Source organism: Hippichthys cyanospilos, chromosome 1, assembly GCF_059441005.1.
Source record: "Hippichthys cyanospilos isolate Australia breed blue-spotted pipefish chromosome 1, RoL_Hcya_1.0, whole genome shotgun sequence".
NCBI lineage: Eukaryota > Metazoa > Chordata > Actinopteri > Syngnathiformes > Syngnathidae > Hippichthys > Hippichthys cyanospilos.
Window position 1 is genome coordinate 1775584 of NC_142369.1, and position 14661 is coordinate 1790244.

At 47.2% G+C, this 14661-nt stretch overlaps 1 protein-coding gene across 7 annotated transcripts in view; it reads left to right on the forward strand.

Annotated features, from left to right (window-relative positions):
- ppargc1a (peroxisome proliferator-activated receptor gamma, coactivator 1 alpha) overlaps positions 1-14661 on the forward strand; it is a 160396-nt gene that overhangs the window by 131180 nt on the left and 14555 nt on the right. For 4 of the 7 annotated variants that reach the window (XM_088417790.1, XM_088417767.1, XM_088417779.1 and 1 more), the window contains 7 exons: positions 390-515; positions 2518-3667; positions 4476-4521; positions 4721-4794; positions 8344-9481; positions 13316-13408; positions 14402-14522. In XM_088417790.1, coding sequence (XP_088273916.1) covers positions 390-515; positions 2518-3667; positions 4476-4521; positions 4721-4794; positions 8344-9481; positions 13316-13408; positions 14402-14522 — 2748 coding nt within the window. The remainder of the gene's footprint in view (positions 1-389; positions 516-2517; positions 3668-4475; positions 4522-4720; positions 4795-8343; positions 9482-13315; positions 13409-14401; positions 14523-14661) is intronic. The other 3 variants (XM_088417805.1, XM_088417812.1, XM_088417820.1) reach the window with 1 other exon arrangement.

Here is a 14661-nt window from a genome sequence, read left to right on the forward strand (position 1 = left end):
CTAATCCGCGCCCCCCTCACCACCGCCATCGACACGCTCCTTGTGCCAAAGTCGTCTCTTTTGGCGGCGAGGCAAGGCGGGCCTCTTAGCGTCGCGCGGTTATTTTTACCAACGAGCCCGTGAGCAATTCTCTCGGCTTCCGGGGCTAAAACGCGAACTTATACTTCGTTTAACTTTCCTAATGAGCTTTACGGTACGTTCCTTGGGCCCCCTCGGAGAATACAAACGTGCCACGCGCTTATTTTCACCGCTTTCCCGACCGACCCCCGTCTGCCGGGACGGGTAGAAATCTGCGGCCGTTGAAAGAAAACCTCCATTTGCATAATCCGCGCTAACTTGACTCTCCCCGCCTGTCGTCTCTCCCCGCCGCACCCACCGCTCGGGTCCAGCTGAAGAAGCTCCTTCTGGCTCCCGCAAACTCCCAGCTCAGCTATAATCAATACGCAGGTGGCAAGGCACAGAACCATGCAGCCGGCAGCAACCACCGCATCCGACCACCACCTGCTGTCGTCAAGGTACGCGCGCTCATTTTTGTGTTAGTTCATCTTTCTCGCTCCGCTCTCCCAATTTTCTTGTTTTGGTCGCCGCCTTTAGAAGATGTTAGACTACCGCTCTGCTATCCCAGGGGGGGCTAGAGGGGCTTCTGGTAATGAAAACGGGCCGATGGCTGTCGCAGGCGCGGCTTCGGCGCCGTTCTCTCATTAGCTCCGCCGCTTATGATGCCAGAAGAAAAAAAAAAAAAAAAAAAAACACGTCGACGGGGCTCCGGATTGCCGGGAACGTTCGACCTCCAACGAGCTGGCGATGAAGTCGCTCGCTACGAGTTGTCATTTTGCGCCCGGGCACATATTACACGACTTCATTTGCTCTTACTTTGAAACCATCAGACACATTTTCGCGCCGCGCCATGTTTGCACTGTGTCAGACTCCATTTTCCCGCGGCGCCTTTGAGTCGCGCTTTTGTGGAACGCGGCGAACGGAGGGTCCCGAAGGACTCGGCGTGCAAACACGGCGCTCGGAGGCCGGCGCAATTAAGATGATGACTTCACGCCCGCCGCCGTCGCGTTGGAGTCATTCAGGCAGCCGCTGCGCTCCGGCTTTCAGAGTTGTTCTTCCGGGCGCTGTATCTACTGATAAACATTGTTCTGAAGAGGACATCAGACTCACCAATGCCCCGGTTTACACTTCGTGTTTGTTGACTTAGGAGACGTCACTTGTTTGTTTTAGTTTGTTTTTATTTTCGGCTTTGGGTCGCAAGCCAAAATTTGATATACGGACAAACTTCCGAGATTGAAGCTTAGAGTTTGGGTTCTTGCAGACGGCCGGGAAATGTCTTCGGTTCGCACTATTTTCGAGAAGTGCCCATTAAAAAAGGCTCTCTAAAAACTCTAACCAAGACTGGCCATTTCTTTCGCGCTACTTCATTCCCCGCCAAAAAACGTCAACACTGTGACGTTAAAAGACAGAACTTCTTGCTAATTGGATAGAATTTGGCAAAACTACTACCACCGAGCAGCTTGGCATACTTGTAAATGTGTATAACCGTACTCGCAGGATTCATGCTGCAGCATTAAAAAAAACAAAAAAAGCAAACAAAAAAAAAAACAAAGCAATTCCGAATTTTTTACACACAAAGAGAGAATCAGGTTTAAGTAGCCCAATATACATTATAAGAAAACATCAATCAAGCACCCAAAACTTTATTTTATAGAACAAAAGTGTAGCACTGCTAATCTGGGTTTAATGTTTTTGATAGGCAAACTAATTCAAACATACTTGTAAATACGTTCACTTGTAGACTAAGTACTAAAATTACATTAATCCCATAATGCTATTGGATATTAGCTTGGGTATTGCATGCAAAAGTTTAAAAAAAAAAATTGTTTTTTTTTGCATTCGGCCTACATTTTACCATTAAGTCAAAAAAAGTCAATATTTTTATTAGTCATTTTTATGGTTTTATTATTATGATTACATCCCTTCCGCATTTTTTGTCAATAATGCCAGAGTATTAGGAAAGAAAACCGTTTATTTCATGTTGCCTAAACTGTAAGTGTGTTTGAACATAGTTGCAAAAACGTTTTCTAAGTTTTTCAATGTTTGAATATATTCGCAAGCACATCAGACATATTCATAAGTATGATTGAACATATTTCCAAACACCTTTGAATATATTCGCAAGTACATTCAGCCATATTCATAAGCATGATTGAACATATTTGCAAGTGCATTAGAACAAATGTGCAAGTACATTCGAACGTATTTGAAAATGTTTGAACATATTTGCAACCGCTCAAAGGTGTTTGCCAGACAAAAATGGAAACCCCACATTAGTATCTCCATGCTTATGTAATATAGCATCATTCATGCTTACAAGACAACACAGCGGTCTTCACAAAACAGATAAAGGACGCAAACATACGCCAGACAGCCTCCGAACCCCGGACACTAGAAACCGAAGAAATTATCGTAGTTGCAGTTTTCAAAGATTAACTTTACGCGGCACTTTTTGAACAGACGGAGAGCCCCTGGAACGGCAAAGCAAGAGGGGTCTCGGGCCAACAGAACCGCCCTCTGAGGCGGCCTTGCACAGAGCTGCTGAAGTACTTAACAGCCACCGACGACATCCTGCTCCACACCAAAGCCAACGACGTCAAGGGCGGCTGGAGCGCCGCCCCCGGAAGGGACAAGAGCAGCCTGGGCCCGGGCGCCTCCTCCTCCTCTTCCTCCTCGCCGTCCTCGTCATCCACCTCGTCCTTCTCCTCCCTGTCCTCCACTTGCTCCTCGTCCGCCAGCGCTTCCAAAAAGAAGTCGGCCGCGCCGCCGCCGCCGCCGCCGCAGCAGCATCACCACCAGCGAGGTGAGAGCCGGGCTGCAGGCGAATGTAGTGGGGCTGGGAAATGGCAGCGTTGCGCTCAGGACGATGACGGGGTTGAGGAGTCGGAGGGGGCCTCTATCTCTGTCGGCCGCAGAACCTACAGCTGCGTTCGCCCTAAAGCCAGCGAGGAAGGAAGGCCGCCAGGTGACGCGGGCCACCTGGCCGCCGCTAGGTTCATTAGGTATATGCATTCTTATTCCCTCCCTCCCCGAGAGGCGAGTCACGGCTGTGAGCATTGCCGAGAGGCTGTAGGCGCCCCTCGAAAAAAGAATAGCGGGCCCGACCGCGCTCGCCGTACGCAAATCACAGTGACTATCAGGAAACGGGAGGCCGGGCCGGGGCACCCGTTACTTAGCCGGCTGCTCACCGCCAAACTGAGACCAGCTCGCTACCGCGGGCACCTTCTCGAACCCCTAAGCGGCGCTCGCGGCAAATTAGCGGGGCGGCGTATCAAACCGGAGGAGGAAGAGCGCAGCCGCCTTAGAAAGCCGAGCAGGGCGGCGAGCCCCGCCCGGCCCCACGCGGGCTTCGGACTCGAGCCGGGGCGGCCGAGCCGGGGAGGCTATGGGGAGGATGTCGCCCATGATAAAAATGATGATGATGCTGCCGGTGTCCGTGATGATGACCATGTCACGGGCAGCCCCGCCGCGGTGCTCTCGCTGGGCCCGCCGAGCCCGCTCTTCCCAGATACTAGCTTTGCAGAGCCCACCCCTGCCTGCCTCATGCGCGGGCACGGGCAGCCGCACGGGCAGGCACTCGGCGAGCGCCCGGACGACCACCTGTTGTTAGGTAATCATGACTGCATCCCCCCCACCGGCCTTATCTCTGCTCCCTCTTCTCCTTCTCCTGCTCTAACCACCTCCCGGTTTGACGTCACGACTAACCGCTCTTCTAATTCAACGCTAACACTCATTCCGAGCGCGTCGACGCGACCCGCGCCGTTCCGCTCCCCGATGGGATTGAGCGGAACCAAAACCGGGCTCGGGCGGAGGGCCGAGCCCCGTCTCGCTACCGTACGTCCGGCGTCGAGACGGTGGGCCGGTCGGTCGACCCGGGCGCGCCCAGTAGTTTGCTCTCGGAACCCGGGCGCCGCCCATAAAAGCCACGTTCCAAGTCGGCCAAAGCCTCGGGCAACTGCACAAGCTTCCTTGACTCTCCTTTCTTCCTCTCTCGACTTCCCCCTCCTCTGCTGTTGGTGCATGCGATGATGACTTGTCCGCGGAGGGGCTCACCCACCGTCATTGTGTCTTGTCTGTGGCATCGTCTCCGTATGTCTTGATTCCATCCCAACGTGTCCGTATCCAGACACCCGTGACCCACGTGCCATTACCTCATCCTGCCTCACGCAGTCTACGGTCTATCCTAAGAGTCGGACTCTGAGAGTTAATTGATTTCAAAAGAACGGGGTCATCAGAATAAACCGACCAACCAAACAAAAAATATCAGTAGTACAGTCTTCTAACAGGGGATGGGTGTTTTTGTAGTGCATTTAATGAGCCAATTTGATATTAAATGTTGCAGAATGTGGACCTGTTCTCGTCTGCCAACAGTGTTCTAACTAGATCAATAATTACCCGTGCTCCTTTGTGTTCTACAGCCAAACCAACCACCTTGCCACTTCCTTTGACCCCAGAGTCTCCAAAGTAAGTGTGAGAAGTTTTCCACGTTCTTTTAGGCAAACAGTTTCAAATAAGACAAACGGAGAGATCGGAAAGAGACGGCCAAAGACTACCAAGTCCAATCCGAGGCATTTTTGTGACTCATTTCCACATCTTAGATCACTTTTCGAGCCTCGGTAGCACCCGAAGAGTCACGCGTCCCGCTTTTGTTTTTGTCTTCCAGTGACCACAAGGGATCACCGTTTGAGAGCAAAACCATTGAATGCACATTGAGTGTGGAGATTGCTGGAACCCCAGGTAAGCGGACGCTTCTTCCATTGGGGATCGCTTCGTCGGAGTTCAGGGTTGGGAGGAACATTTATCGCTTCCTGAGTATTGATTAGGTTGTCGCTTTATGAGGAAAGCCCTCCTTCCATTCATTGCTTAAGATACCGGCACTTGGTTTTGTAGTCGGGACCACACCCACTCAAATTATGACATCAACGAGACTTGCGAGTACGGCTGGGCGGTAAATCCCAAAACGAGGTAAATCGTAAAATCGAGATTTCGCAGAAGTGGCAAAATGCTGCATTGGTGCTTCAAAAGACAATTACAATAATACAAAATTGTGATTTTATTTTTTTGGCCACGTCACTTAGTCCTACTACAGAATATCGAGACGGAAACGGGACGAGGACTTTTTGAGGTTGGGACTGAGACAAGCAGGAACTTGGGAGTTAGAAACCGAGACAAAACCAGTAGTAGTGGTCTCAAGCGGTCGTAATCCGAGATCCCAAGTTTGTCCTGTCTAAGACCGAGGCAAGACCACGATTCCGAGATGAGACTGAGACCCTTAAGAAATGGTCTTGAAACGCGTCTCGAAACGCAGTCCCAGCTCAAGAAATTCAAGACTAATGTGACACGATGTCCACGTTCTGCGATTAGCATCTCAGTTAGCGAACACGTCGTACTTAAATTGTTGGTTGAAGAGTTTGTATTCTTCCACCTGTTTGCATGTGACGGTTTTTGCGCAAGGTCAGCACCGGTGTCCTTTTGTCTCGTACAGTCGGTTAAGTTGCACCGGCCCCCTTTGGGTATTCATTTACCAGCTGTGGAAACGGCTCAGTGTGCGCGTGCACCTTGTACCGTCTTTGTGTGCAGGACGGGGATGCCGAAACCGAACTCTAAACCTTCAGCTCTTGATGTAGTTAATATTTCTTATGGTTTTACAGTGCATGTATCGACCCATGCCCTGTTTTCTATTCATAAAAGCCCTAAAGCCACTTCCCTATCCAGCGCAAATTTTGGGATTGAATATTAGCCGGGAATTCATTAGTCCAGTAAAGCCGGAGGTTACAGAGCCCCCCGCTCGTTCCGACGAGGGGATTAGCCGGCGCTGAATGAGAAGGATGGATATAGATCCCCGGTAAGCCAAGGTGAAAGCTTTTGGGTCCTTTGCGGACTAAGAGTAACGTTCCACTACAATAAGATTGCGCCGGCGTAACTGATAACCGGGGGAGTTCCACTTTCGAGGCAAGTCAGCACTAATGGAACTTTCCATGAATCCGTCTTGATGACCGCCGGCACTTTTGTGCTGTTGGCTATATATGTTACTGACTTTTCAGACGGTGACAGTTGATCTGGAATGGGCAGAAGCGCCTTGTAATTTTTTTTTTTCTGATGGATGGCGATAAAAGCCGTGTATTTTCCCTCCAGCGCCGGTATGATTAGTGTTTGTGTCTGTGCCGCATCCATCAATCAAAAGTTTTACTGAGGGACACACATTTATCTCATTTGGATTTATTTCGCCCTCGCCGCTAATGGCTTCTATTTTATAATTGTTCTGCACCGATAGTGCGTCATAGTGTCAATTTTTTAGCTAAATGTACCAGGGCTATTGAGTCAGGGCCTGACTCAACTTTGACCCCGTGGTATTTGACTGTTACTCGTCTCAGACTACGCCATTGGACTTGCAACATGTTTTTATCGACTTGTTAAATCCGACAGTGTTTTTATTCTTGAACAATAAAGTCCACAAAAAACAGAAAAAAAAATAAATAAATACTGCAAATGGTCAGTCATGTCAGTTAACAGCATGGTGATATTTTATCAACCATTGACGTTAGCCACAACATCTTCAAAAGTAACAATCACAGAGCAAACCCAACTTTCTAAGCAGACAATTTCAGACACAGCACCACATTTTTGTTTTTTGAACATTTCTTTGTCCACGTGCTTCTTGAAATAAGGGGTTTCATGCCATCCAAGAATAAGAAGTTTTCTCTCTTAACTTATTCACTACCAGCCTTTTTTCAACCCTCAAGCCCAATACAGAAACATTTTAAAAAGATATATAAATAGATCCCTGGTATTACATTTCTGAACTACGAAAAAAAAAGAGAATGAGTTAAGGGTTACCCTTGAGCTCGACTTGGACTTGACTTGGACTCCGGCCTTTGTGACTCGGACTGGATTTGGACCCCGACCCGAACCTGACTCTGGACTTGATATAGATGGACTTGAAACGTGGAAAAACAAAACTAGCGAGCGTCACTAGCGTGTTCAGGCTTGCGTGCCGCATGACAATCCGGTGCCATCAAACATTCCGAATGCGACGAGCTCCCATATTTACGTCTCCGGCTCCCATACTCTCTTTCGCCTTTCTGCTGCCTCCCCTCACGCCGGATTTGATGCTAATAGCCGTCATTTGGTGCAATTCAGGAGCGAGCGAGGAATGATGTGCATTACAAGAAAGGTAAAGAAGAATGGTAAGCGTAGGTGTGTGGAGAGTGCCAGACTTGGCTATGCGAGAGAAATATGTAGGGTAGGGTGGCAGACGGCAGGGAGGGAGAGGAAGAAGGCTAGAGCAGAGGAGGAAACGGGGGGATGAGTGTAATGGCGACGGCCGCTTGTGTGAGTGCATTAACAATGCTATAAAGTGGGCTCATCTCAGGACTTGCCATATAACTGCCATCTGTCTGGTTATAAATCTGACCGGGGATGGAGGAATAGACGGGAGGCCATGAGCAGTAGGGACATGCCATCTGAGAGGAATGACAATCAATTTGCCTCTTGTGCTTCCTTTATATATCCTCCATGTAAAAGAAGAACGCCTCAGCGTTGGGCTTTTCTGCAGAAAAGGGTCACGGTGCCGGAATTTCTTCCTAGCGACCGTTCGCCCGGTTATTAGGAGTGTCCCGAGTCGCGTTTGGGTTTTTTTTTTTTTTTCCCCTCGACCGAAAGGGATCGTTCCAAGGTCACCGAGGAAGGGGCGGGGATGGCAAGCCAACCGTATTACAGCACCGCCGTATTAAGTTACATCAAGCATTACATTAATCTGTCAAGATTGTAATAAAATACAGATCAGAATTCATCATAGTGAATGTGCATATTTTAATCAAGCACATATCTTCCTCGTCCATAAACCGACTACCTCTCGAATGAATGGAGAAAACGCGGTACATCTGAGCCCTCTTTTTATTTTATTGACTTCCGTTTCGGTCTCATCTTTAACGGTAAGGGACAAAATAGCGAAAAGTCTTTTCTTGAGACCTCTAGAAATCCTTGAAAACAACAGTCAAGTAATTGGACAGTATGCATGAAGTATGAAACAGTTCAATCACCTTTTGGGGTATTTTTGGAGCAGGGATGTCACAGACATTTCGTGAATCGTGATTTTGTGTCTGTTTCTGTGTAACGCAGGGGAAATTGCGCAATGTCCGTAAGGTTGAGTCTGCTTTCTGACTGTAATAATATACAATATACGGGTGAAACCTTCCTCCAAGTGATGTGTGCATTACATGAATATTAGCAGACCCCATGAAAACCTTTCTACCTGACTTTTAATGTCTCTCCCGCCCTGTTTAGGTCTGACACCACCTACCACGCCCCCACACAAAGCCAGTCAAGAGAATCCTTTTAAAGTTTCGCTCAAAACCAAGTTGTCTTCATGCTCCTCCTCAGCCTTGGCGTGTAAAAGAGCAAGGCTGGTGGAGTTGGGCACCGGCCCCAACAGGAAGGGTCCCGAACAGACTGAGCTCTATGCCCAACTGAGCAAAGCGTCCACTGTCCTCCCGTACCCCATCGCTCAACAAACGACAGGGACCAGACTTGAGGAGCGTTGCAGTGCTAGCAACCGTAAGCGCGGCGTTGGTGACCATGACTATTGTCAGGCGTCAGCGAGCGCAAAGAAGAACGGCAACAAGGCTACCGGCGCCATGACTTCGACGGGGGACAAGGCAACCGCCCCAGGTGCCGGCGTTGCTTCTGTGCCGGAAGAACGGACAGTGGGGAACCAGCACGTCGGATGTAAGGATTCAGCCACGCCTCCATCCTCTTCACCTTCATCATCATCTTGTCCTCTAGCTAAGCGGCAAAGTTTTGCCTCCGCGCCTGGAGAAGAAGCTCAGGTCCGGGGACTAGGGAAGGAGTCCCCTCCCCAGGACTCCCAGGTCCCTCTCCAACAGGACAGCTCATCTGTCCTCAGCCGCAAACTCCTGTGCGACCAGGAAATCCGAGCAGAGCTCAACAAGCACTTTGGCCACCCCTTACAAGCCCTCTTCAGTCAGGGCGAGGAGGAGAGGGAGCCGGACGGCAAAGCCACCGAGGTCCAACCCCCTCCGTCCCTTGAGGAAGAAGACATTGACTCCCAAAAGTTGCGCGGCTCCGCCTACTTGCATTCGGGGCTCCTGTCCCTCCATGACGAGCTGGAGTTGGCCGAAGGACGCGAGAGTCGCTTCCTGTACCCGTGGGAGGGCACCCCTCTGGACCTACTCTTTGACTGTCCCCCATGTTCTCCCTCTTGTTCCCCGCCGTTGAGCTGCTCCCCTTCGCGAGGCTCCGTCTCGCCGCCGTCCTCCCTCCTGCTGTCCCCCAACAGGCCTTTCTGCTGGAGCGACGGGAGGTCACGCTCACGCTCCCGTTCTCACTCCGGCTCACGGAGCTCGTCCTGCGGCTACCGGAGGCGCTCCCTCTCCAGCTCGCCTGATCGACGCCCCTCCTCCTGGTAAGTCGCAACCATTTTAGGAACAAATTCAATTGCGATTTTTATGACACTGCCGTTTTGATTCCATTCCCCCCCCTCCCAAAAAAAAGTAAAATATTCAGTGTAATAATCATAATGTACGGTAACATTTAAAAACATGGCTGAAAATTACATCATACCATCAAATGCTAAAAGTACAAAAAGTAAAAAATTAAAAGTAAAAGTAAAAATTACGACTATAACTTAGCGCACTACTGCTTGCATACGTGAATACAGATGTGTAATAGGGTATGCTAAAATACATTTTTGTATTATATTGGATAATTTTTTCCCCATAGTTTTGCTGGAGACTTAAGTGCTTCAGTTTAGCGATATTGCGTGAAAGTTACGTCATGGTATTAACTAAATCTTTTGGCCCAAACGGTAATGGTGAGTGTAAAAGTGTAAAAATCATAATGGGAGTACTTATTATTGTGTCATTCAAATGCAAGGAGGTACATAATTCCTGTTAAAAATGGTCAGAAAGAATCATAAGCACAAATCTCTCTATTTCCTTTCATTCCAGTTTGGCTTTTTCGTGTAAACGTTGGCTTTTTCTTTTGCGATGAAGACTATTTTACATATAAAATCACTTTTATGGCAAAGCTAAATCATTTAAAATAATCAGAATGTTGAATTAAATATTGTGTAACTCAAAATTCTTTACTCTTTGGTACAAAACAGTATAAATAAAAATTACTGCTATTTAAATGACTTTGTCCTCGAGCTCTTCATAATGGCTGACTTCTGTTAGCGTGATATTGCCTGAGCTAAATCGCTAAGGAAGCCATCGTATTATTGTAAGTCTAGGTACGTATTAATTATGACACAAGTTTTCTGTTCATAGCTGGAGGCTCTCACAATTCTTGCCAGACTTCTCTGGAAAGTCTTCTGTACACCATCGCACTTATTTTAGTTCTTTGCTTACGCTGCATTTCACTTTAGCGATTAGCATGGTTAGCGAGCCCTTGAATGCTTACGGTGAAAGTGATACTTGTTAGCAGGATACTTCAGGAGAGACTTTGCATCACGCGGCGTGTTGCTGCCGCCGTGTTGTGTCTTACAAAAAACATTATGATTTCTATGAAGATTTTGATGCTACGGCGCATGCTAGTTTATCGTCTTGTGCAGGGATCACCCACTTTTTGAAAAATGAGAGCTCCTTCTTGGGTACCAAGTAATCCGAATGGCTACCAGTTTGAGACACATTTCTGAAATGACAACTTTCAAAGTATCTGTCATGATATCGTTATGAGTGAATTCATGTTATATATGTCATAGCATTTTAGATGAAGACGCCGCTCATGAGTTCTCTCTGTAATTCAAAAAGAGCTGTTGTAAATATGTAAATCGGATGTATTATGTAATGTAAATGTTATGCAGAACTCCTCAAGAAATCGGGGTTCGGGATAGGGTTAGGAAATCATGTTTGCAGCCAGAAATTTTTCACAACAGGAGATTTTTCACTACAGCAAACCTATGTCTGGGACGTAAACATAAAAAAACATGTCAACAATCTGACTTTTTTCACACCAGGGGGGTATTTTTGCTCATGCAGGTTTCCTTGTCGAGATTTTTACCGTAGATGTAATATGATTGTAAAATTCCGAGAAATCCCAAAGTCCTATCACTTGTAAGCTATTTTCCAAAGAAGCATGCGGGTTTTCTCCCGTGATCGTTGGAGGCTACTTGCGCCTTGACGACCCCTTGGCCCGGTGTTGTCAAGCCACCGCAAAAAATGGACTTCTGGGAGCCAGAGAGTAAAAATTCCGTCGTCTGAGATTGCAGTTTCGATCCAAAACAATATAACATTCAAGCCCCTTAAATCACCCTAATGAACTTGCTCTGCCTTGAACCTTGGCTGATCCCCACCCGCGCAGTTAAACGGGGCTCGGAAAGCAGCGGGGGGGCCGGCTTAGCGGCCCGATCAATCAGACGGGATCAACCCCCGTGACTTCTTGAGCTCCGCTTGTTCCCCTCTGGCTCCAGCTCCGTATTCTCTTCAGGTGAAACGAGGTCGGCTCCACTATCCCGTCAATCGCTGTTTACGTTGTCGAACCGTGCGCTCTCCCCCAAATAACACCTAATCAACAAAGGGGAATATGGCGGAAAGCTCCCGGGAGAGGCGCATTCTCTGAACGCTTTTCATCTCCAAAGAGTTTTGAACGTCTTCCTAATATTAACAGCCCTCCCCCTTGTTCCCTCTGATGCCGTTTCTTTCCGTTTGATGCGAGCGTTATTGTTTTAAGCGGCAGCTGTTGTTTTTACGGCGCTCTCTTTTACATCGCGCCGAGATGAAAGCCCGATCCGGGCTGCGGGATCGTCGTCTCGAATCCTCTTCAAAGGAGGCTCCTGTCATCGGAGCGCGCGCGAGAACTTCATTTCCCATGGTTCCCTTTGATCGGCGCGCGGAGGCTTTCCGAGGGCTTTCCGAACCGAGTCTGTCGCGAGGAAATGGAGTCAGGCGGCGCTGGCGCCTCTCGGTGCCGGACTGGGATGCAGTTTGTTTACCTGATTAGCAAAAGGTCACTTTACTCCGCGGAGCCCGCGGAGTCACTTCAATTCCGTCGCCTCGTTTTGTTTTTGCTGCGAGCGAACATAGTGGCGCGTTTATCCAATAATAGTCTCAAGGCGATTCAATCACAGTCTGACAAGCTTCCCGAAAATACTAGGCCACAGCAGAACACCAGAGAGCAGAACGCTTGATGTGTTTCCTTCACATCTCCCCGGTTAGAGATTCCTTATCCTTTCGGAAGCCACATTTCGGGCTTCTCTTCTTCCATAATTTACGTCGTCGCTCCTCGGCGACGCTTCAATTATGAAGCATCCAAAACTTGCGGGGTGCGGCGCACTTTACTTTCTGGAAAATTGACTAAGGTTTTTGATGGGAATCGACCGATTATCGGTAGGGCCGATTATCAATGCCGATATTCGGTATTTGGACAAATGTCGCCATCGGCCATTGTTAAAAAGCTGAGGGCCAATTCATCAATTCAAGTTGAGGGAACTCTATTCAATTCTGTTAACTTCGAAGGCGATTCTGCTGACCTTTTGTTTTTCTTTGAAATGAAAACAAAGATGAGTAAAAATTGAACATTTCAGGTAGTTTAAAAATTTGAAAACGTAATATTAGTGTTGCAACAATAAATCAGCAACTAATGAAATACTAAATCGTCAGTTGTTTTTGATCATCAAGTAATTGATATAAAATTAGTAAACATTGTATTTTTTAATTGTGATTTCCAGTCATCTTTTTCTTTTCAAATAATGCCACAGGTTTTTAGCTTGCACAAGTCAATGCCCCATGACATTATGGCAAATAAATGCTATTTTTTTAGCATCTAACCTCAAAGTTTGAACATACTTGTAGTTGCAATGCTCAAAACAGCATTTTTCCCCCCTATAATATAATTTGTCATTGACCTGGGTATATACAAGTTTAAAAAAAAAGCAATTGTTGGGGAATTTGTCAATTTTCTGCCAATATGTTCAAAAAAATGTAAACATTGTATTTTTTTTATGTTTTTATTGTGATTTCCAGTCTTTTTTGTTTCAAATAATGCCCCACAGGGTTTCAGAACACGCAAGTCAATGCCCCACGGCATTGTGGGAAAAAATGCTATGTTTTTAGCATTTAACCTAAAAGTGCATTTGAACATATTTGCAAGAACATTCGGCTAAATGTGCAAGTCTTACTTGCAAACACTGCATTTGTTTTCAAACTTTGCCAGCCGAAATCATTGACCCCACATTGGCAGCGCCGTATTTCCGCTCACGGTCGTTTGATGGATCTCTATTTCCCCCCCACCCCTACAGGTGTCGCAACAACAATGAATCGAGCACTTTGCGTTCCAGGAGTCACAAGAGCCCGCACCTGCGATCGCGATCCCCTCTCAGTCGCAGGCCAAGGTGAGGCATTTCCTTTGTTTCCGCGGGAACAATTATAAATGCGCGGAAATTGGCGCGGCTGAATCAAATCGAGCCCTGAGCAAAGGTGGCGATGCGGGAGCGAGTCGGGTGACGCCGTCACCACGCTCCCGGCTGATTTGGGCACCCATCTGACTAATATCAGCCGACAAGCCTGAGAGTCACTCGACGGTTTTTGCTGACTAGCGTCATTTTAGAAACGTCTTCACTCGTAACAGGGTTCACCGACCTTTTTGAAAGCCAGAGCTACTTCTTTTGCTACTGAGTAATACGACCCCGATCATGTTATTGATGTCTTACAATAATTAAGAAACAGCTGTAGTAAATAATTACCGTATTTTCCGGACTATAAGCCGCACCGGTATATAAGCCGCAGCAGCAAAATATGAGAAAAAAAAAGATTTTTGTCGCATATAAGCCACACAGGACGATAAGACGCAGGTAATAATAAAAAATAATAATACATTTTATTTGTATAGCGCTTTTCTAGACACATCAAAATCAATTCTTGAATAGCATCTTGTTTTCATCTCCCTTTGTTTGATAGATTATTATAGTGAACATAAAAACACATTGCACATAATTCATACATACTTTCAAATTATATTCATTATATTCATTCAATTTATACATATATATATTTTTTTAAATTTCATAGTTGTTTCAAGAATTGAAACATCGACCAGATACACACATTTGCTTGCTGGTGGCTAGCAAAAATTAAATAGATAAACAACAGATAAGCCGCACTGCACTATAAGCCGCAGGGCTCAAATCATGAGAAAAAAAGCTTATAGGCCGACAAATACGCTAAATCAAGTGTAGTCACTTGTAAGCTATTTGCAGAAGGGGTCTGCGGTCTACTCTTGAGATACTCGGGGGCTACCACGTTGGCGGCCCCCGAATTCTAAGGTTTTTACAGAAATGCGACGTTCATAGAAAGCCTCAATCGAAACCGCATGTTCCTCGCCGCAGGTACGACAGCTACGAGGAGTACCAGCACGAGAGGCTGAAGAGGGAAGAGTACCTTCGGGACTACGAGAAGCAGGAGTTTGAAAGGGCCGAGCAGAGGGACAGGCAACGACAAAAAGCGATCGTGAGTCCGTTTGCATACCCAAGATATTGACGTCTTTATTTTCGGGCGTCTCGGTTGTGGGGAAGATTTCAATTTGTGAAGGACAAGACACAAAATGCCTTCCTTCGAGGAATTTGGGGCTTGCGAACAGTACGCATAA